At 40.6% G+C, this 21569-nt stretch overlaps 1 protein-coding gene across 19 annotated transcripts in view; it reads left to right on the plus strand.

The window, feature by feature from the left end:
* The window catches only part of AOPEP (aminopeptidase O (putative)), a 422437-nt gene that overhangs the window by 122780 nt on the left and 278088 nt on the right, over positions 1-21569 (plus strand). For 14 of the 19 annotated variants that reach the window (XR_011567945.1, XR_011567946.1, XM_070794246.1 and 11 more), the window contains one exon: positions 13173-13223. The exons of the other annotated variants lie outside the window; for them this stretch is intronic. Coding sequence is in view for 12 of the 14 variants with exons in the window: in XM_070794246.1 (XP_070650347.1) it covers positions 13173-13223 (51 nt within the window). In the remaining 2 variants the exon portion in view is untranslated. The remainder of the gene's footprint in view (positions 1-13172; positions 13224-21569) is intronic. 19 annotated transcript variants of the gene reach the window in all.

The following is a 21569-nucleotide window of genomic DNA, read 5'->3' on the forward strand; positions in this document are numbered from 1 at the left end:
CTGAGCAACTTCACACACACACACACTATATTAGGTATACTATAAAAAAAAATATATATATATATTGGATATACTATAAAACATTACTTAGTGACAGGACAACAGCTATAAAATACATACAAAAATGCAAGTTTAAGAGGATGAGGAAAAAACATTGATGAAAGGAAGTTCTGACATTTCTTCCTGCACACCACGGGGTTGGCTATTGCCCTAGAATCTCTGCAGCTGCCTGGGCCCCACCACGGAAACTCTGAGTCAGTGGGTTTGTGCTATCTTGGTATCTGGAATGTTAACATGTCTGCCCAGGTGATTCGGCTGCAGGTGTTATTTTGGGGGAACTCTGGACAGGTAAGTATCTCTTGGGAATCTTTCACAGACTCTCCACCCTGCTGTCGTCTCTCAGGTGAGCATGTTAGACTGAAGAGAGAGGATGGTGGGGACATTCCTTGGTGATGCCCCCTGCTTGTTCATTACTCATAAGGAAGGTGTGTTCCCCAGGAGTTGGGCCCAGCGACAGGCCGGAATCCCCAGCAGGTGAATGGGCCTCCCTAGCCTAGTCTCTTCTCTGGAAAAGTAAGGGGCTGATTTAGAATTGCCTGCAGAGGGGCTTAGAGCCTTAACATTCTTTGATTTGATTAGGTTTGAGTTTTATTTTGAACAGGAGTGGGGGTGACTCAATTTCATTCAGTAATTTACATACATGTATATTTTCTTTTTGATGTAAAGGGCGAGTTAGATCATAGCCTGCAATTTTCTTGTACTTGGGCACCTGGGCAGCAGTAGGCGTTTAAATGTTAGGCCTGCAAGCAGGAGGTTCAGAAGGGGCCTCTCTTACCTCTAGTTAATTGCAAAATAAACAGATCTCAAGGGCAGGGGCCCCTTCCTTTCATAATAGCCGCCTCTGCTCTGTGCACCATCAATGCAAAACAGCATTTCCAAACATTGCATCAAGAGTGTGCTCCGTAGAAAAAGGCCTGCTGCCTTCAGCCTGGCAATTCACCGCGCAGGCCCCTCAAAGTTAGCAGCTAACTTGTCCTCTCCCACCCACCCAGCCTTGTTTTTAGCCTCCAGATATCTCCATTTGCAAGCTAATAAGTTGCACATACATATGTTTGAACAGTTGTCAGGCTTGTCTGCTGCTCAAACTGTGCTTTGGTTTAAAACAAACAACAACAGAGAACCCAGAGGTGGGGGATGGATGAAGACATTTCAGTTTAACCTGCAGGTGGTGTTGTTTTGACCTTGACAGTCAGCTTTAAACGACCTGTCAAGCACCTTTGTGTGCTTCTGGGCACACCCACCTGGAAGATATTATATCCCCTCAGCTTTATGTGCCCCAGCAGGCAGGCACCAGGTCCCTGGATTTTGTTTTCATCGGTGGAAGGTTAATGCATGCATGGCAGGACTTTACTGAGAGGGGCCCAGCTACAAATGCTGTTTTCATTTAATTCTGATTTCTCTTCTTCCTTGGCCTAACCCTCCCCGCCCCAGGCTCTCCCCCCAAACCCCTCCAGATTCCCTCCACCCCCAGTCTGTCTTCCCTGTTCTTTCAACCTCTCTGCTTGGCTTCAAACCATTTCTTCTTGGCTTTGATATCTCCTTGCAGAGCTGCAAGCAATCAGGAGATTATGGACCCCAGAGCTCAGCAAGGCACATTGCCTGGTAGGGGGGCTCAGGCCCCGGTCCCCAGGCCACCACAGGAAATGGGACCCAGAAAACCTGCCAGTCTCCAGACCCTGTGCCCCTGTGCCTGCTCTGGTAACCAGATCCCCAGGGTTGGGGTGGGGGCAGGCAAAGTACTTTCTCAGATCAAGTGGTATCTGGGGAGACAGACCTCTTTGGGAACAATTCTGACCTTTCCTGTATGGTCAAGGGTCATCTCTGCGGCATCTATTTGAATTTTATCTTTTTTAAACTTTGAGTTTTTCCTGGGCTTTCTGAGGCCCTACATAATGGTGTCTGGAAGTTGGGATGAGGAGAGTGAATGGACAGATAAAGGAATCCAATTGGATTCAGCCTCATGCCTACCAGTGCTTGGATAGTTTCAGGCAATTTGAGGATACAGATGCTGGCTCTTTATGCAGGGAATCCCTCTTCCTTGGCTTCCATGTCTAAGGCCCAACGTTGTTGAAGGTAACCAGTACTATATCTCTAAAGGTAGAGATGAGAGGGAGGGTGTTTGTCCTCAAGAACAAATGTACATCTTACTATCCTGTAATACTTCCTCCAGTGTCTGCAAGGAAATAGGCCCACATCTAGATATTTACCTTTCCAATGCTGCCTGCACCAGCCATGTGTTCTGCCGTTCGGTGAGCTCCCAGAGGTGCCTCTGCTGGTCCTGTAGACACCCCCCTGAGATGAGACTCGAGATCTGAGAGGAAGATCAGTGCTAGTCACCCATCCTCCTCAGACCTCAGGAACCCTCCTAGGCCAAGGCAGTACCTCACACTGTCTCCCTCCAGGGGTGCACACCCTGTACCCCTCACAGTCTCTGCCCTAGGGGTCCCTCTGCGTTGGGATCTTGTTATTTAACTTTTGGCACAAGTCATTCCCTGGGATTTCCCAGTTGGAATGAAGAGTAGCGTAGGGTGAGAAGCATCTGATGTGAGGGCAATTGGACTAAGCTTCCAATCACCAGGGGAACCGGGTCTCAGAGAAAGTAAGAGAAGCAGAAATACAAGAGATAACTGGTGTTCACTTGTGTGCCCTGCCCTTCCCATGGGTCTTTGATTGTTTTTTGGCCTAAGGTTGTTGAGCTGTGTTTCTCACATTTACAACCCAGAACCCAGACTAATTTACAAGGGCTACTTCTTTTTTGCCTGTACAAACAAAAGCCTGTTTAGACCTTAGGATTAGAAGGAGTCAGTGGCTTTGAGCAGCTCTGGATCCTGTCCCCTCAAGCCTTCATTCTTTTAATGATTCACCTGACTCTATAAGTTGTAGAATGTCTCCATATATGTGTGTTTGTGAGGATCAAATGAGAGACTATATACCTAGGTATGGGCTTCCCAGGTGGCATTAGTGGTAAGGAACCCACCTGCTAAGGCAGGCAATATAAGAAACTTGGGTTCAGTCCTTGTGTTGGGAAGATCCACTGGAGGAGGGCATGGCAACCCACTCCAGAATTCTTGCCTGGAGAATCCCATGGACAGAGGAGCCTGGTGGGCTACAGTCCATAGGGTCACAAAGAGCTGCGACTGAAGCCACTTAGCACACACACCCACTTTTAGGTATATGTATATACATACAACATCTATTAACATATATATATATGTATATATATACATTCATTTGATCCTCCAAGACAAGCTCTCAGTCCCCTTCCATGGCCCAGCTGTCACAAGTTCCCCACAGCTTGCTTTTGTGGCAGCTCTGCCCAGCCTCTCTAAGACCTGGGAGCCCTGTTACTGATGAGGCCTCTCTGCCCAGCCCCTCCCATGATTCGCCCACTTTCTGCTCAGCTGAGTAGTTTATCTTGTGGGGTGATGAGTCCCAGCAGGTGCTGACAGCCAGGATCAGGACCTGGACTTCTGTGTCTCTCTGAGGCGTAGGGCAAGTGGAGCCTAATGATGGGTTGTATGCTTGAGCTGAGTGACAAAAAACCGCTGGCCCACGCAGGGGTGGTGAGCTAAGCCAAGGCAAGTGCTAGGTGACTGAGTGCATCTACTGCTGTGCTGCTGTTACTGCTTGCTTCTTCAGAGTCCGTGTTTGTCCTTCCAACCCTCGGGATGCTGTTTGAGATGATGGAAAGAGAGCTCTGACTTTGCAGTCAGAAGACCAGGTGCCAGTGCAACTGTGCTGTTGACTGCTGTGAAACCCAGCCCAGCAATTCGTTTGTGAAATCTCTGCTCGCCTCCAGGACTCTTGGGCACATTAGATAAGATCATGTGTCAAATGCCCTTGGACCTTGTTTCAGTCAGCTTGGAGAAACTTGGTAGTTTTCTAGGTCAAAAAACATCTAAGATTTATTGCTTATTAGTGTGAAGCACAAGCTTTAAGGTCCCTACCAACTCAGAATGTCCAAGATTCTCTGAAATAATAGCTGAAGGGAGAAGAAAAAATAGGTGTGATAAGTTGCCATGGTAGTATGAAAACATGAAAAGTTTGTTTCAAAGAGTTCCTGAGTCCAGATTACTCAGACTGTACTACAAGTGGAATCTCTCATTTCACCGAAGGAGAATTTTAGAGTAGCTCCTTGTTAGGTCTTCCTTCAAGGACGTAGCTTGAACTTTAGTAGTTTATGTATTAACTTTCCTTCCCCTCAAAAGGAAATTGAAAAAGGCAGCAGAATAAAACACCTGGTCATTCTGGTTTAGGTCAAATGCGTTTCTTAGATCCATTTCCATATCTAATAATAAACTGAAAGAAATCCTGATCTTCTGGAGGTTTGGGATCCCACCTGGACTCAACTGTCTAAGCTCCTCTGGGGCTTTGGGTCCACTGGTTGGACTCAACCAGTGTTTTGACCTTGACAGTCAAAGACTGAACATAAGGACTGAACCCAAGTTTCTTATATCTCCTGCCTTAGCAGGTGGGTTCTTTACCACTAGTGCCAGCTGGGAACCAATGAAAGGACCTAATGAAAAGAGCTCCTTGACCTCTTTTCCCATCACATTTGGATCATAGATCGAGTACCATCCACTCCTAAAGCAGTTTCTCTGGTCTGTTCTCAGTATCAGGGGCATTATCTGACCTCTGCTTGAAAGGACCATGTGATGGAAACTTCCAAAAGAATGCTGTGTTGCCATATCTGCTGCTTCTGAATGGAACCAGAGGCCCAGAGTCAGAAGTAAGGCCAGGATGGAGGGGCAAGTAGCAGCAGGTCGGGGGTGACCTGCGCTCCTTTCCTTTGAATATCACCCCCGCCCTACAGCCCTTCCAAGGTCCCTATCCCAGAAGCACACACAGTATTCTGTAAATAGTACTGCCTGGTTGATTGAGATAATCCTGTAGACCAGAATGAGAATGGCTCACAACACTTCTCCAAAAGAAGCAACCCAAGAAAGCCTTTGAATAATAAATTTCCCTAGGAAAATTGCTTTCTATTTTTGTTCCCCTCCTCTCTTCCCATCTGCCCATCCCTCCCATTAATTGCTGTTATTTAGTCACTAAATTGTATCCAACTCTTTTGCCACCCGACTGTAACCCACCAGGCTCCTCTGCTCATCGAATTCTCCAGGCAAGAATACTGGAGTGGGTAGCCACGTCCTTCTCCAGGGGATCTTCCAGACCCAGGGATCAAACCTGTGTCTCTTGCTTGGCATATGGATTCTGGGGAACCTAGTTATCACTTATATGATAAGTAGAATCTAAAAAATGATACAAATGAACTTATTTATGTATATACTGGCATTAGCTTTTTGTATAAGCCCCCATGTCTTGTTAAAAAACAAAATTCAAAAAAATAATTGAAGATCTAATTGGCTTTATTCAGTGATTCATGAATCGGACAGCAAGCAGAAAGGTACTCTGGGAAGCTGTACAAAATGGAAGGTTGTTAAAGGCAGAAAGTGGGTGAACAGGGAAATCAAAAATAAGAGAAAGGGTTGTTTCAGGCGAAGTCACCTTCCTTTGGAGGAAAGGCATCTCTGTCATGCAGATGACCTCACTAATGTTGATTAGGAAACTCCAGAGTTTGGTTGAAAATTCTCCCCCTGGAAGAGGCTGAAACTGCAGTTGTGCTAGGTGAGTTCTGATTTGCTGCTGTGGGGTTTAAGCACAAGTGGCAAAATTTAACCTCTAACTGTAGGTTAAAACACGTGACATTTTTGTGAGATTTCACAGAATGGAATATCAGCGCTTTTGTGTGGCTCACTAAAGCAGGGATGGAAATAAGATTAATAAACCTAATGTATCATTGTGAAGCTCTTGCTTATTTAGGCCCAAGTCCTCGTCTATTAATGGAGAAGGAAATGGCAACCCACTCCAGTATTCTTGTCCAGAAAACCCCATGGACAGAGGAGCCTGGTGGGCTACAGGCCATGGGGTCGCAAAAGAGTGGGACACGGCTTAGCAGTAAACAACAACAACCTCATCTAATAAACCAAGTGGAAGCACTGATGATCCCCTTTTCAGCAGTTTTGTAATGGTCTTGTTCCTCAGATTTCGTTAATTTTAATGACTGTAAAGTTGTGCTCATCCTATTCTCAGTAACTTTGGAAGTTTCAGGAACTTTTTTTTTAAGAAAATGAATCCACATATTTAGGAACTTTTTTTTTTTTTAAAGAAAATGAACCCACATATTTTATGTTTCTAAATAGCATTAAGAAGTGCCATTTATTTTTCTAGGTTAGAGAACTGGATATTATTTATATAATGTGAGACCTTGGTGCTTTTTATTTGGGTTGCACCCTGGCGTTGAGTGAGCCATACTAGCTGGTGTGGGAACCTGCTGCTGGGCTTCTAAGAGCAGAGCCTTTACTCCAGAGGTAGGCCAGTGAGAGGCTACACTGAGCTCAGACCAGCAACCAGCCTAATGAAATAATGCCTTTGTGTAGGTTTCAAGTCAGAAAATTCGAAGGAGGAAAAGGGAAAATATTCTTTAACCACATAGAAAAAAATGAAGGGGAAGGCGGATGCTATCTCTTTTTTAAATAGGAGGATGTCGAGGAGACAGAGATTTTTAATGGGTTTGATCTTCAGACTTAGGCAGAAGGCCAAGCATGATCTGAATACAGAAAACACAGAATGAAATGCCAGGAAGGGAAGTGGAAAGTAGTGGGTTATGGAAACAACCAAATGTGTCCGAATTTCCAGGCTCTTGAAGGAATTGGTTGAATAGTGGCAGCGTTGCTGAAACAGGTTTTAAGCTCAGTTGAACATCCATACGCCACCCCCCACATAATTCTAAAGCGTATCACTCAAAACTCAATTTGAAATAGTAGGCAGGGCCTAGCCTGCTACTCTATTATGGTTTGATGTTGGCCAGAATAATCTGATTTCTTCGGTAACATCAATGGGAGGCAAGCAATGGACATGATTTATCTCAGCCTTAATAAGGCATGACACTAAAGAACAAATTTGGAAAATGTTTTACCAGCACGGCAGTATTTTTTTTAAATCTCTAAAGGGCAACCACTTTAGCCGATACCAAATTAATATAAGCTGTAGGCCTCTACACTGTGTGTGCAAACACACACCACAAGCATTTGGCCTGTTGACCTCTCTGGTGGTTATTTCCTGTAGACACACACACAGATTATAGTGATCACCACACTGGTTTGGCAGGACAGTCATCACTTAGGGGAAGAGACAAAGAGAACCGTTACAGAAGGGCTCTGAGGTTCAGAAAGCGTAGAGATTGGAGATGCTGATCATCTGTGTCACTTCCCCCGCCCAGCAGGACCCTGAACCCCTTTACAGATTTGGTCATCTTGTTAGAAGCTAAAAAGCAGCAACTGGAGGGTCATTCTTCTTATATTTTGAAATGGATGCCTCATCTGATGAGTAGACTTGTGCTTATCTGGCCTCTAAGGCCAAAGGAAATGACTCTTCATAAAAAGAAAATTGCAGGGGAAGTTCTTTTTTATAGCTAACCCTTGCTCCTCTTGCTGCAGTAGCACACCTTCTCTCACAGGTTAAATCCAGCAGTAGAAGAGCTGGTCACCCCCTCCGGAATCAGGGGGTGCTTTATTGCTTATGTGCTTTGTTCCTAAACCTTCCAGCTTTTGCTTTTCTGAGCTAGATAATCCCAACAGTTTTGAGTTCCTTATTATGTTTCTATTTTCCTTTTCTTTAAGCATCTCAGTTGCTTTCTTCTGGATCACTTTCTAGTTCTCTTTATTACTCAGAGGTTGAAAAGTCCAAAACAAGACACAGGAAGCTGCAACAGTGTCTCCAGGATGAACACAGGGTCCATTTATGGAGCTCTTAACCCTAGATCCAGCATTGCCCCAAGGACATGTCATGTGTTGTCCTGTTGAAGCCTTTACAGCCTCTACAGGGTAGAGATTATTACCGGCATTTTGTAGATGAAGAAACTGAGACACGAGTAGTTCTCTCTTTCCCATCACCCAAGTGACAGCCGAAATTCAACCCCAGCCTCTGCCTGTGGAGCCTGTAGCCTGAGCTGCTTTTCCCTGGTGCCATGATTTCACTCCCCAGCCCCAGAACCTTATGTTTAACTCTAACAACTGTGCTAGGCAGCTGACTCTCTTTCCATTTACATCGTTATAGCTCCCTTTACTACTTTATTAACACATGGTTAGTCATTCCTTACTTCAGGCTGGTCAGCATGTGTTCCTGGAAATTCATTTTAACCACTTTTCCAAGTTCTTTGATTCTCTTTGGATTCCAATTCAGTCCTTCAAGAGGCTGTTAACTCCTCTAAGCTTGATTCCCTAAAAGACCTAATGAGGTCTCTTAACTGGCACGCCCTTTAGCAAGTCTTGAGTGTCCTGTGCCCTTCCTGATGTCATTCCCCACACTACGCTGGCCATCCTCGGGGTTTCCATGGCAAACCGAATGGAATGATGTGTAGAGTGAGCGGTCGTGTTGGCTACCTATTCAGAGTTGTAGGATCCACCAGAATTTCACAATAACTTCAGAACTGGGGAAATCTAACTTGGACTTTGTTTCAAGGACAGAGTTACCAAATACTCATTGCTCTTACTGAGAATCTGGGGCACTGCCAACATGCCAGTTTGTGGAAGCCATGCCTTCGGAATGAAAAAACACTATGAAAAATATTCACCCAATGCTGAATTTTATTACAACCAGCAATACCAGGCATGTAGATGACATTCAGTTACTATTTATAAAGTAGGGGAAAGAATGCATATTATAGGGGTAGCAGTGATGATGAAATCAACTTTACATTTTGCCAAAGATGTCTGGTGTGATTTTCCCAGTGTATGAACATCAGCTTAAACAGGGGAGGGTAAGACAGGAGTCACCGTTAGAGTAATACCCCAAATGAAAATTAAAATGAAAAATATTCTCTCATAACACATTTTTTAGTAATAACAACAACAACAACAAAAATCAGTGTTTCAGAACCTCCTCAAGCCCCTTAAAAGAGGATCTCAAGAGTCTTTGGTCTTTAGCATTTCTTCTGTCCTTTTCTGGTTTCTTTCCCAAAGATGTTAAAATCAGCCAAGGATGGTCTCCTGTGAATCCCTTGCGGTCATACCCATCATCACAAATGTAGCTTGCTCTCTGCTGTATTTACGAGCTCAGAGGCACTTGGAAACACTGTTGGGAATAGTTCCTAAGTTTCAGGTAGAACCAGAAAATAAACAATTTCATTTCTACCTCTGTGATTTTGCTCTTTCAATCAATGGTCAAATTCAGCTCAAAACAGGATCTTGAGTACAGAAGTTTTTTTTTTTCTTTTCTGATGACTGCGTAGCGCACGCAATTATTCTGTAAACCATGGGAATGTATTCCTGAGTGAATTTGCAGAAGGGTGTGGAACCAAGAGCTGAAGGTCCAGCAAGAAAATGGTTCCTTATTTACAATACAAGGGAGTGAAGCTCCTGAGGCTCAAATTCCATGTCTCCTCCAGGGAATTATGGATGCATTCATTTACCTTGATGGAGGAAAATGATGACTGAAAATTAAATAGAGAAAACAACTATTCTGTTCATTTCTTTTTCCTCTTTCAGTTTTGCTCTCTAGTTTTTGTAATACTGTTCTCAAGTCTTGAAAATACAACTGCTTCCCATTTGGTAAGCAATTTTTTTCCCTTTCCATTTGGCAACAGCATTTTCCTGTGTTTTCAATGGCACCAAAATTAACATGGCTGTTTTTATTTAACAGGAACAACTTCAAGTTTTATATTACACGCCCAGCCAAAGAATCTTTGATTTTGCCCTGGTGTTTCCCAATATGTTAGCATGGCTTTGAAAACAGGGCTCTTTAACTGCTGTTACAAAGACAGCAGGGAGAGCATGGCAGATTGGGGAGAGAGGAGTGAGCGAATGGAGGAGATGAGGGAAACTGGCCTCCCCCAAGTTACTATTTTTAAAGTTTGCTTGCCTACTGAATAGCTCAATTTACAAATCCTACTGGATATCATTTTGACCTTCCCCACTTTCCTTTCCTGTTGAAAGCGTGATGGATGCGTTGGTGGGAGACAAACCATTTGTTCTATAGTTTTTTCCATGTGCTTGCTCCCTTATGAACACCAGATCCTCTCCACTCCCCTCAGTAGGGGATACCCACACTGTCAAATGCGTCCTGCGGGAGGTATCCAAGCCCAGATTTCTTACGAGGTGGGATCTGGATCCCAATTAGAACACTCCAGGAAACACACATCTTTATTTGTTAAACAAATAGTCTTATGTGAGCCTTGGCTAGGACACTCACTTATTTTAAATAAGTGAAGTAAACGGTAACGTGCAGGGGAGCACTTTCTTATGTATCCTGTAACTCTGACGCCCAGTTTTAAGGTTTTAAGTTAGAACATGCAGAGCTCTTTTTTCCCTTGGCTCGGGTTCTAGAGAATGTTGTTTCCTCATTTAGTAATTGGAGAGTTAATGGGGTTCTTTGTGATGCTACTGTAGGAGAGAGACTGTGTTTTATTCAGTTCTGGGACTGTAATTAAAGTGGCGCCCATCGGCATAGTTAGAGTTAAGATCGCTTCAGTTTTTCCAATATAAACTCATATTCAGGGGTTTAATAACCAGCTATAAAAATTTGCTTCTAGCTACAGACCTGGCATATTCAGTGTCAGCCTAGGAATAACCTTTACTTAAAAAAAGTCTTTTAAAAGTATAATTAAAAAATCAGTTTAGTTGTTTATAATATTAAGTTATAAGGATGCAAGGGAATAAAAATAGCTTCTTTTTTTTAGCAAAAACTTGTGACCTATTTTTAAAATATGGACAGTGTTGTAATGTATTTTTTATATCTTCAAAGGAAAATACAGCAAAATCTCTGTAAAATTTGTTTTAAAAGGATATTGTTTCAGTTTTCCTTATGATGACAGGCAGGGCATTTTTATTCTCCCAAGACATGAGCCTCCCATAGGACTACTGGCAAAGCTGTTTTGTCAGTGGGCTTCAAGTTCAAAATTCCTGTTGAGCTCTTCCTGACAAATGGAAATATGGCCCGCCCTTCCAGTTATGAGGCCATGGCTACTCACTTACTCCAGTCCACCCTAACCTTCTGGGCTCTGCACAGTGAGTAGCCCAGGCACAAAGCCAAGTTAGAGACCCCCTTGGAGGCCTGGGGAGCCTTCCCCCAGTTCTTGCTCTGTGTCACACAAGGGTGGGGAAGGGGGGGAAGGAGTGTGCCTCTGTAGGAGTCTCTCCAATTCAGTGGCATTTGTTGTAGCAAGTGACTTTAGGTGGGGCCGTTTGTGTACATGCTGAGAGTTGGATGTAGCACAGTTTGTCCAGGTGATTCAAAATTTCTCTAAATAGAACCACCTTTAAAGCATCCTGCTTGACAGGTTGACTTCTACCCATTCTTTTTCTGGTCACCAGGGTCTTGACTGATGGCATGTGATAATAGTGATGGTAGTAGTAGTTGTGGTGGGTGGAGAAGGAAAGGTATTGGTCATGGTGATGGTGCTGATAATGTTACTAGTGGATGTGAGATGGCCATGGTAGTAGTCAATGGCAGTACCAGCAGTGGAAATGCAGACGTAACGATGGTGATAGGATACAGATGGTGGTAGTGGCAGTACCGGGGGCCACAGACTTCTGCCTGCAGAAGCCATCCTTCATCTTACAGATGCAGTGGCTTAGGGAGTCTGCTTGTCGTCCCTTCTCCACACACAGTATGCCCAGTGGAGCTCACAACTAGCTTTTGGTAGATCTTGCCTTCCACTGAAGGATGAGGTTGGTTTGTGGGAGAGACGAGTACATGCCCTTTCTCAGAGGCAGGTCTCCATTTTCCAGTCAGAGAACAGTCCATCTTCTTTGTATGGTTTCCAGGTTAGGATCAAGGAACACAGTGACCCACAGCCCAGGAATCAGAGTCATCAGAAGAGAATGGGACGTATCTAGTAATTCTACCAAACCTGAATTGCTGCTGTGTCCTAGGAACCCTGCTCTGTGTTTATATTCATAATTATCTATACATTCTTTCAACTATTCTGTGGAGTAGGTTTTTATTATTTTGGTTTTACATATTTAGCAAAGTGAGGCTTGGCTCACAGGTAGCAAAATTAAGAGTTGAAAACCACGATCCATGTGACTCCTACTCCTTCCTTCTTTGCAGCCACCAGAGAGCTATTTCAGCCCTCATAAGGCTTTCTAGAATGTTTCTTGTCTTTGCTTAGGTAAGGGTATGAGAAGAAATTCATAAGAGAATATGCTATATTTGGTTTTCTTCTCTAACTTAGCATGAGGGCAAAGAATGCTTTTTCTCCCTACATATTTCCTTACACTCATAGTGTACTCAGATGACCCTTTTACAATTCATATGGGAACTGTTTGGAGGCTCTTCCCACATGTTTTCAAGACTGGAACTGCGGTGTGATCTTTTCCTGACCTGGCTGGTCTTTGGCCAGATAGGACATTGAGCAAGCCAGAAACCAGGCCCCAGCAGAAAAAAGCAAATAGAGATAAATATTTATCCTCGTCCCAGTGGGATCCCTAGGTTTTCAGGATCAAAGGCCTACTTTGTGTGTGTCTGTTCGTGAGCCTTGGATAAGTATACAGAAGTAGGCAACTGGCAGGGTAGTAAAGACTCTGTGGTACCCAGGCTCTTTAACCCTCAAATAAATTCCCTGGGGACATTGGGCGGGGCGGGGAGGGGGGGTTGGGGAAGCAAAACAAAACAAAACAAAAGGCCAGAATCTCATTTATAAAAAGAAAAATTTTAATTGGATTCCCTAGGCACAGAATAAGAAAAAGATGGAGAAACACAGTGGGAACAAAAAGAAAAGAAAAAAGATGACAAGTGAAAAAGAAAAGACCAGAGAGAGATGGCAAAAAAAGAGAGGGATGCAGAGCAAAAGTTCTAGAGTTGGTACAGGGGAGTATTTCTATAGGAAGCATGGAGGCAGATGCTGTAATAGATGTTTTTTCTTCCAATTCTGTGAATTGTCTTCTCAATTTCTTGATAGTGTCCTTTGAAGCACGAAAGCTTTTCTTTTTGATAAAAATTCAGTTTATCTTTTTCTTTGGTTGCTTGTGCTTTTGGTGTCATATCTAAGAATCCATGAAGATTTATACCTACATTTTCTTAAAGAGTTTTATAATTTTAGCTCTTTCCTTTAGGTCTTTAATCTATTTGGAGTGGTATGATCTGAAAACTTCATCCTTTTGCATGTGAGTATCTACCTGTCCCAGATTTTTATTCCTTAATTCAACAAATATGTGTGATGCACATGTTGTGTGCCAGGCGCTGTGTTGGATGCCAGGGATAGAGATGTCAGCAAAACAGTGGCATCAGAATGTCTCAGAACCTGGGGATTAAAAAAGCGATTCAAGAAACTTGGGGAGTAAGGTAGACTTTTAGAGGATTTAGAGGATTTCGACTCTTGAGCAGAGATTTTTACAGTATAGTACAAGGAAACCTGCATTAAAATTACCTGGACTGCTTGTTAAGAAAGCAAACAGATTGACTATATATATATATATATATATATATACACATATATATGTGTGTGTGTATATATATATATATAGTCAATCTGTTTATAATATATAATAATATAATATATATGTGTGTGTATATATATATAAATCATTCTTACATAATTCAAGTATAAGAATCACTGCTTTATAAATCGAAAGCTAGCTAGGCCTGGTTATTATTTCCTATTAGATTATTATAAAAAATCTGAATATCATTGATTTATATTTTTCAACATGAAAGAAGTCAGACTTTTCTGTGGCCTTAAGATCCAAAGTAGTGAGGCCATTGTCTAACCCACATACCAGACTGCAGTTGTGGAAGTCATTCTTCCAAGAGCCTATTGATGAAGAAATATTTTAGATGGGAAATATGATATATCTCTGGAAAGAGAAGTAAAAAATGATTCCCCATTCCTAAATTGGATGCACTTCATGAAACAAGCTATATCCACAATGCCAGGGCATTTGGCAGAGTATTCCTGAGCAGCTGGCTGCAGCTGCTCTTTCTACCAAATTCTTCTCTCTTCCATAAGCACACACACAAAACATCTGTGTGAATACCCCTTACTCGCCCTGGCTGCTTGGCAAGTGCTGGTGGCCCCAGGGAGAATCTTCCCTTCTCGCACCTAGATTTCCTTTGCTGTTCATTCCCTGAGTGGAGAAAGAACAAAATGCCTTGATGCTAGCTCTCTCTTGGTGCTTGGGGCATTTGGTGGTTTGGATACTAACTGACTTCATGAGTGCAGGTGGCACAAGGGAGCTCTGTAAAGGAGAAACACAGTGACACGTTCACAGGTGTTTCTTTACTTTGCACAATCTTAAGGGTTCATGTGTGTGAAAGAGCAGTGTTAGGAAAATGACAGCATGAGCCACATCAAGTGTTTGACTTTTAAAATGGGAAGTGAACTACTTCCAGCATATGAACTGACTGACTATAAAAGACTGCTTTTGTACATTCTCTAAGGAACAGAAAGGGGAAAGATGATGATCCTTTGAAATGTTACACTGAGTCCTAGAAGAAAATATGAATGAATTTCTTTTTTAATCTGAAAGTTGAAAAAAAAAATCCTGGCTTCAAAATCCAGAACCAATAAAATGAAAGATTAATAAATTAGACATGAAAACAAAATATATTTGCATGTAAAGAAAAAAATAAAAGCCAATAATTCATTGGGAAAAAAATACCTGCAGTTTAAGCCACAGACAAATAAATAATGAGCTTCTAAACAAGGAGTTCACAGAAAAGAAATGTAAATATCTCTGAAACCTAGAAAAAGATGCCCAACTTTGCTCCTCACAGGAGAAATGCAAACTAAAACTTCTGAGTTATCTTACCTATCAGACTAGCAAAGCTCCAAGAATTTGACAACATACTCTGTTGTCAAATTCCCTGGAGCACAGGGAAACAGGCCATCTAGTTTGCTGGTAGAAATACAAAACAGTTTAACTTCCATAGAGGGGAATTTACAGTTATCTAGCAAAATTAGATAGGCATTTGATTTAGCAGTCCAGTTTCCAGGAAATTATATTAAAGATACACTGGCAAAAAAATATGAAAATACCTATGTATGTGGTTATGTATTGGCACAGAAAAGACTGAAAACAACCCAAATGCCCATCACTTTGGGCCTATTTAAAGAAACTATGGTACATACACACAGTGGAGCATTATACAGCAATATAAAGAAATGAAGATTATTTCTAAAGCCATCTTAAGGTGTATGTTAGGTGGAAAGAACAAGATGTAGAAATATCAGTTGCACTGCATGCTGCATGCTCAGTTGCTTCAGTTGTGTCTGACTCTCTGCAACTCCATGGACTGTAGCCTGCCAGGCTCCTGTGTCCATAGCATTCTCCAGGCAAGAATACTGGAGTGGGTTGCCATGTGCTGCTCCAGGGGATCTTCCTGACCAGGACTTGAACCCACATCTTTTATGTCTCCTGCATTGGCAGGCAGGTTCTTTACCACGAGTGCTACCTGGGAAGCCCAATCAGTTCCATTGGTATTTAACAAAAACAATGAAAATATAAATGATTCTTTGGTGGCTCAGTTGGTAAAGAATCTGCCTGCAACAGAGGAGATCACCTGCAATGCAGGAGATGTGGGTTCAGTCCCTGAGTCAGGAAGATTCCCTGGAAAGGAAATGGCAACCTACTCCAGCATTGCCTGAAAAATCCCATGGACAGAGGAGCCTGGCAAGCAACAGTCCATGGTGTTGAAAGAGTTGGCCATAACCTAGCAACTAAACCACCACCAAGATAGAAGGAAGGTAACAAGGTGGCAAAGACAAGTACAGATAGGCTTCTGCTGACTATACTTGCTTTGTGCATTTGACTTTGAAACTAAGTAAATATTATATGTAATTATAAAACTAGTTATTTCAAGCCATCTCTAAAGAATAAAAGCAAGTGAAACAAATGAACTTGTCTGTATTTTGGAGCTGGTAGCATAGCTGCACAGAGTAACTGTTCCAAGTGACTTTAAAGTATGGTGATTTGATCTGTACCAGTAATACTCCTAGTGGGAGGACTCTGGTCTATCTAGCATTTATAGGATGATATTGTTATATTGATGATATTGTTATTTTGAAACTGTTGCCTATTGTAGGGTAAAGCAAATGAATAATTATGTTGGTGTCTTTGACAACTGAGATTTAAGGCATGGGAGAAAGAAGATCCAGATGTAAAATTGATGAGGTGAAGTGAAAACTTAATAGTCATGAATGTGAATTGGAAGTGTGTGTATGAACTCATCATGAGAAAAAATAATTTCCCATCTCTGTCAGCTGAAAGGCTGAGGAATAGTATCTAGCAGTGAACATCCCAAGAACATAGTGTGTGGAGTCTAAGACCCTTTTCTTGCTAAAAGGAACTGAGGCTTTTTACAGACATGGTTATTTCCAAATTTGGGGCAGACAGTGTATAACTTGGGGCAGCAGTGTATAACTGGAGTTTCTTGTCTTACCACAGAGCAAAGAAGCTACAGAGACAACTAGAGCCATTGCCAAAAGACTTAGGAACCAAATTGAAGAAGTTCTTACTGGGACAGTTTGAGCATCAATAGGGTAATAAACTGCCGTGGTTTAAAACACAGCAAACACGTTTAAACCCACGGGTTCATAATAATAAAAATAAATTCACATAATTGGTTGCCTTTTAAGGATGCTGGAGAATTAACTCACTATTTTTAAAAGAAATAAATAAAGGAAAAGAATCAGGCATTTTTCGTATCTTTCTTGCAAATACTGCATCTCAGCATAATCAAATTGTTGAGAAAGTGAGTTTCTCTTTATAGAAGAATTTCAGCTAATAAATTAAGAAGTAATGGTTTCCTTTGCTGTGCAAAAGCTTTTAAGTTTAATTAGGTCCCATTTGTTTATTTTTACTTTTATTGCTTTTGCCTCAGGAAACAGATCCAAAAAAAATATTGCTACAATTTATGTCAAAGAGTGTTCTATGTTCTCTTCTAGGAGTTTTATGGTTTCAGGTCTTACATTTAGGTCTTTAATCTATTTTCAGTTTATTTTTGTATATGGTGTGAGGAAATGTTATAATCTCATTGTCTACTTCAACAAAACAACAAAGCAACTGATAGAATGGGAGATAATATCTCTAAATGATATCACTGACAAGGGGTTAATATCCAAAATATATAAACAGCTCATACAGCTCAATATCAAAAAACCAAACAACTCAGTCAAAAAATAGGCAGAAGACCTGAACAGACATTTTTCCAAAGAGTATATATAGATGGCTAAAAGACAACATGAAAAGATGTCCAACATCGCTAATCATTAGAAAAATGCAAATCAAAACCACAATGAGATATCGCTTCACACCTGTCAGAATGACTATCATCAAAAAGCCTACAAATAACAATTGTTAGCAAGGTTTTGGAGAAAAGAGAACTCCTGTGTATACTGTTGGTGGGAGTGTAAATTGGTGCAGCCACTATGGAAAACAGTATGGAGGTTCCTCAAAAAACTAAGAATAGCACTACTATATGATCCAGCAATTCTGCTCCTGGATATATATCTGGAAAAGTGAAAATACTAATTCAAAAAGATACATTTGCTATTCTAAGCAACATTGTTTACATTGTTTACAATATAATCTATTCATCAGTAGATGAATGGATAAAGAAGATGCAATGTGGCCTAATGTGGATGGACTTAGAGAATATTATGCTTAGTGAAATAGGTCAGACAGAGAAAGGCAAATACTGTACATATCACCTATATGTAGAATCTGAAGAAGTGAAGTGAAGTGAAGTCGCTCAGTCGTGTCCAACTCTTTGTTACCCCGTGGAGTATAACCCACCAGGCTCCTTTGTCCATGGGATTTTCCAGGCAAGAATACTGGAGTGGGTTGCCATTTCCTTCTCCAGGGGATCTTCCCAAACCAGGGATCAAACCCAGGTCTCCCACATTGCAGGCAGATGCTTTAACCTCTGTATATAGGTTTAGCCACCTGTATATAACAAAACAAACTACGTAGTGGTTACCAGTGGGGAGAGGGAAAGGGGAAGAGGCACATTAAAGGTACAGGATTAAGAGATACAAGCTGCCATATATAAAATAGGAAAGCATCAAAGATGTATTGTGTAGCACAAGGAATTAGAGCCATTATCTTGTAATAACTTTTAATGGAGTATACTGAATCACTATGCTGAATATCTGAAACTCATATGATATTGTAAATCAACTATATTTCAATAAAAAACTGTGATTAAAAAATTATAATAATAAACTAAAATAATAAAAACAGTAAACACATATACAAAAAATAGATCAAGCCAAAGGTGTTAGGACAGTATTTGGTAAGCTTTAAAATGTTTGTCACCTGATTTATGCAAAAGCAAGCTTCCTTGCAAAGAATCTGCCTGCAATGCAGGAGACCCAGGCCCGATCCCTGGGTCAGGAAGATCCTTAGAGAAGGGAATGGGTGTCCACTCCAGTATTCTTGCCTGGAGAATCCCATGGACAAAGGAGCCTGGTGGGCTACAGTCCATGGAGTTTCAAAGAGCTGGACATGACTGAGCAACTAACACTTTTATGCAAAAGCATAAAATATACTCTTCAGTATTTTAGTCAACAAACAATAGTAATAGAATGTGATATTACTGTTTGCAGCACCTAGTTAATTATAGATCCTAGGTACTGATTGTTTGTACCTTTTCATAGTGATATTTAACACACTTCCATTGAAATATTCTTCCCCAGCTAAAACCAGTCTGACTTTGATCCAGCCTCTAAATCTGATCACCAATTTACAGGAAATACGGATGACAGAGTAACAAATTAAATGATACTATGGGAGTATAGTGAGCAAAATCTAGACAATCTTAAGCTCTGTAAGACAAACAGCCTGGTTTATTCAACAACTGAATTGCAAGGGGAGAGAGAGAGAGAAAGACAGAAGAGGAACCTGAAAGAAATTTAGGGAAACACCAACCAATTCCACTATATGGCCTTATTTGGATGACAATTTGGACAATCCAGCTATAAACAGACATTTATGAGATTATCATGGAAATTTGACAACTGACTGGATAGTTAATATTAAGGAATTATTACAGTATTGAAGGCATAATATTGGTATCATTGTTTTGTTTAAGAGTCCTTTTAGGGTTACATACTGAAATATTTGAGGGATACAAGGTGTACATTCATGAAACAGTGATCGCATGATATAGTGAACAGTATAAGAAAGTATATTGAATTATTTTTGTGTGTTTACTTGATTCTTTCCTCACTGATCTCTGAGTCTCTGGGCAATGATCCTTTGTTTTCACTTCTGTATCCCCAGTGTCTACCTATTGAATCACATTTAAGGATGAAAGTGTCTGATATTTGTATGTATTGTAAATATCATAAGAACTGTAGGCAGTGAAAGAAGAGATCTTTGTTGCATACAGTTAGCAAGGAATGCAGAAGGATAGGAAATGTTTTGAGGGTAGTAGAGAGAGCATCCAAGGCTGATAAGGAAAAATGAATGGGTAATAGAGCAGCAATGATAATGGTGTATTCAGGAAATGGGAGTGAATGTTGAGGGAGGTCTAGCTGAACCAGAAAGTTGCTGGACTTAAACACTTTGATGTCAGAATGGGAAATTTATACTTGATAAGATGGGCAGTGTGGAGTCATTATAGATTCTTGAGAAAGGAAGGGGCACAATAAACTCTAGAATCTAGAATTTGACCCATATGGCCAATTCATTTTCAACAGAAATGCCAGATTAGTTCATGGGTGAAAAGAGTCTTTTCAACAGATAGTTCTAAAATAGCTAGATAGCCATATTAAAAATGAATATTGACCCTTACCTTATGCAGCACACAAAAATGTACTCAAAATGGGTCATAAACCTAAAGTAAAAGGTAGCATAAACCTCCCACTAAAAAGTGTAAGAGAAAATCTTCATGATCTTAGGGTAGGAAAAGATTTCTTAGGATACAATATACATGAATCATAAAAGAAAAACATTGATAAATTGGACTTAATCAGAATTTTAAATTTCTGCAATTTGGAAGACATACTTAAGAAATTGAAAAGGCAAGCAGACAGACTGGGAAAAAATATTCACAATATATGTATCTGAAAAGGTACTTTTACCCATAATAAATAACTTACAATTTAATAATAGGAAGAAAATCTAATAAATGATTGATGGAAGATTTTTTAGAATTACTGTGTTGTATACCTGAAACTAATATAATATTGTAAATCAACTATACTTTAATTTTAAAGAATATTTTTTAAGAGATACTTTAGAAAAGCAGGTCTATAAATGGTTAACAAATTCTTGAAATGCTGCCCCACATCATTGGTCATCAAAGAAATACAAAATGAGCCTCACTGACACCTAAATTGACTTCTACACATTAGAAATGGCTAAAATTAAAAAGACTGACAGTAGCAAGTGTTGACAAGGATGTGGAGCAACTAAACAACTCATACATTTCTAGTGGGAATGTGAAATGGTACAAACGCTTTGGAAAAGTTTTTTCAGCTTATAAGTTAAACATTCACTTACCAAATGAGTTAACAATTCCACTTTTAGATAGTTCCCCAAGAGAAATGAAAACTAAATTAAAGTTGTATTTATGTCCACACAAAAACTTATACACCGATGTTCATTGCCATTTAAACTAGAAACAACCAAATATCCACCATTAGGTTAATGCATAAATAATTGTCACATATCCATACTATCCATATAATTGAATTCTAGTCAACATTGCAGGCAACTTTGGAAATTTTGTGGGCTTGGTTCCAGACCACTGCAATAAAAGCAAATATCACAGTAAAGTAAGTCACACTAATTTTTTGGTGTCCGAGTACATATAAAAGTTATGTTTAAACTGTACTGTACTCTATTAAGTGTACAATATCATTGTATTTTAAAAACAATGTATATACCTTAATTAAAAATTCTTTATTGCTAAAAAAAGTGCTATATGCGGAGTTGCCACAAACTTTCAATTTATAAAAAATATAATACCTGTAAAATACAATAAAGTAAAGTGCAATTAAATGAGACATGCCTGTTAAAAGAAGTGACACAGCCAGCAACATGGTTGAATCCCAAAAGCATTATGCTAAAATAAGCCAGGTATGAAAGAGTGAGTGGTATAACTCCATTCATACGAAACTGTAGAAAAGATAAATCTTTATTGACAGCAGATTAGATTATCTGGGATGGGACATAAGTGGCAAGAAGGAAACTATTCTACATCTTGCCTTCATCACTGTTGTAGCGATTACTTGGGTATACACATTTGTTAAAACTAATCAAAATATACCCTTTAAGCTAGTGCATTTTATTATATGTAAGTAAAAGTGAGCAAAGTAGATCAGATGGACAAGAGTCCAACTAGGGGAGTGCCACCACAGGATATACAGGAGAGGTTTTCTTCCCCTGCAATATATACTTTAAGAGCTTCCCTGGTGGCTCAGATGGTAAAGAACCTGCCTGTCAATGCACGAGATGCAAGAGAAGGTGGGTTTGATCCCTGGGTCAGGAAGATTCCCTTGAGTA

This window comes from Bos indicus, chromosome 8 (assembly GCF_029378745.1).
Source record: "Bos indicus isolate NIAB-ARS_2022 breed Sahiwal x Tharparkar chromosome 8, NIAB-ARS_B.indTharparkar_mat_pri_1.0, whole genome shotgun sequence".
NCBI lineage: Eukaryota > Metazoa > Chordata > Mammalia > Artiodactyla > Bovidae > Bos > Bos indicus.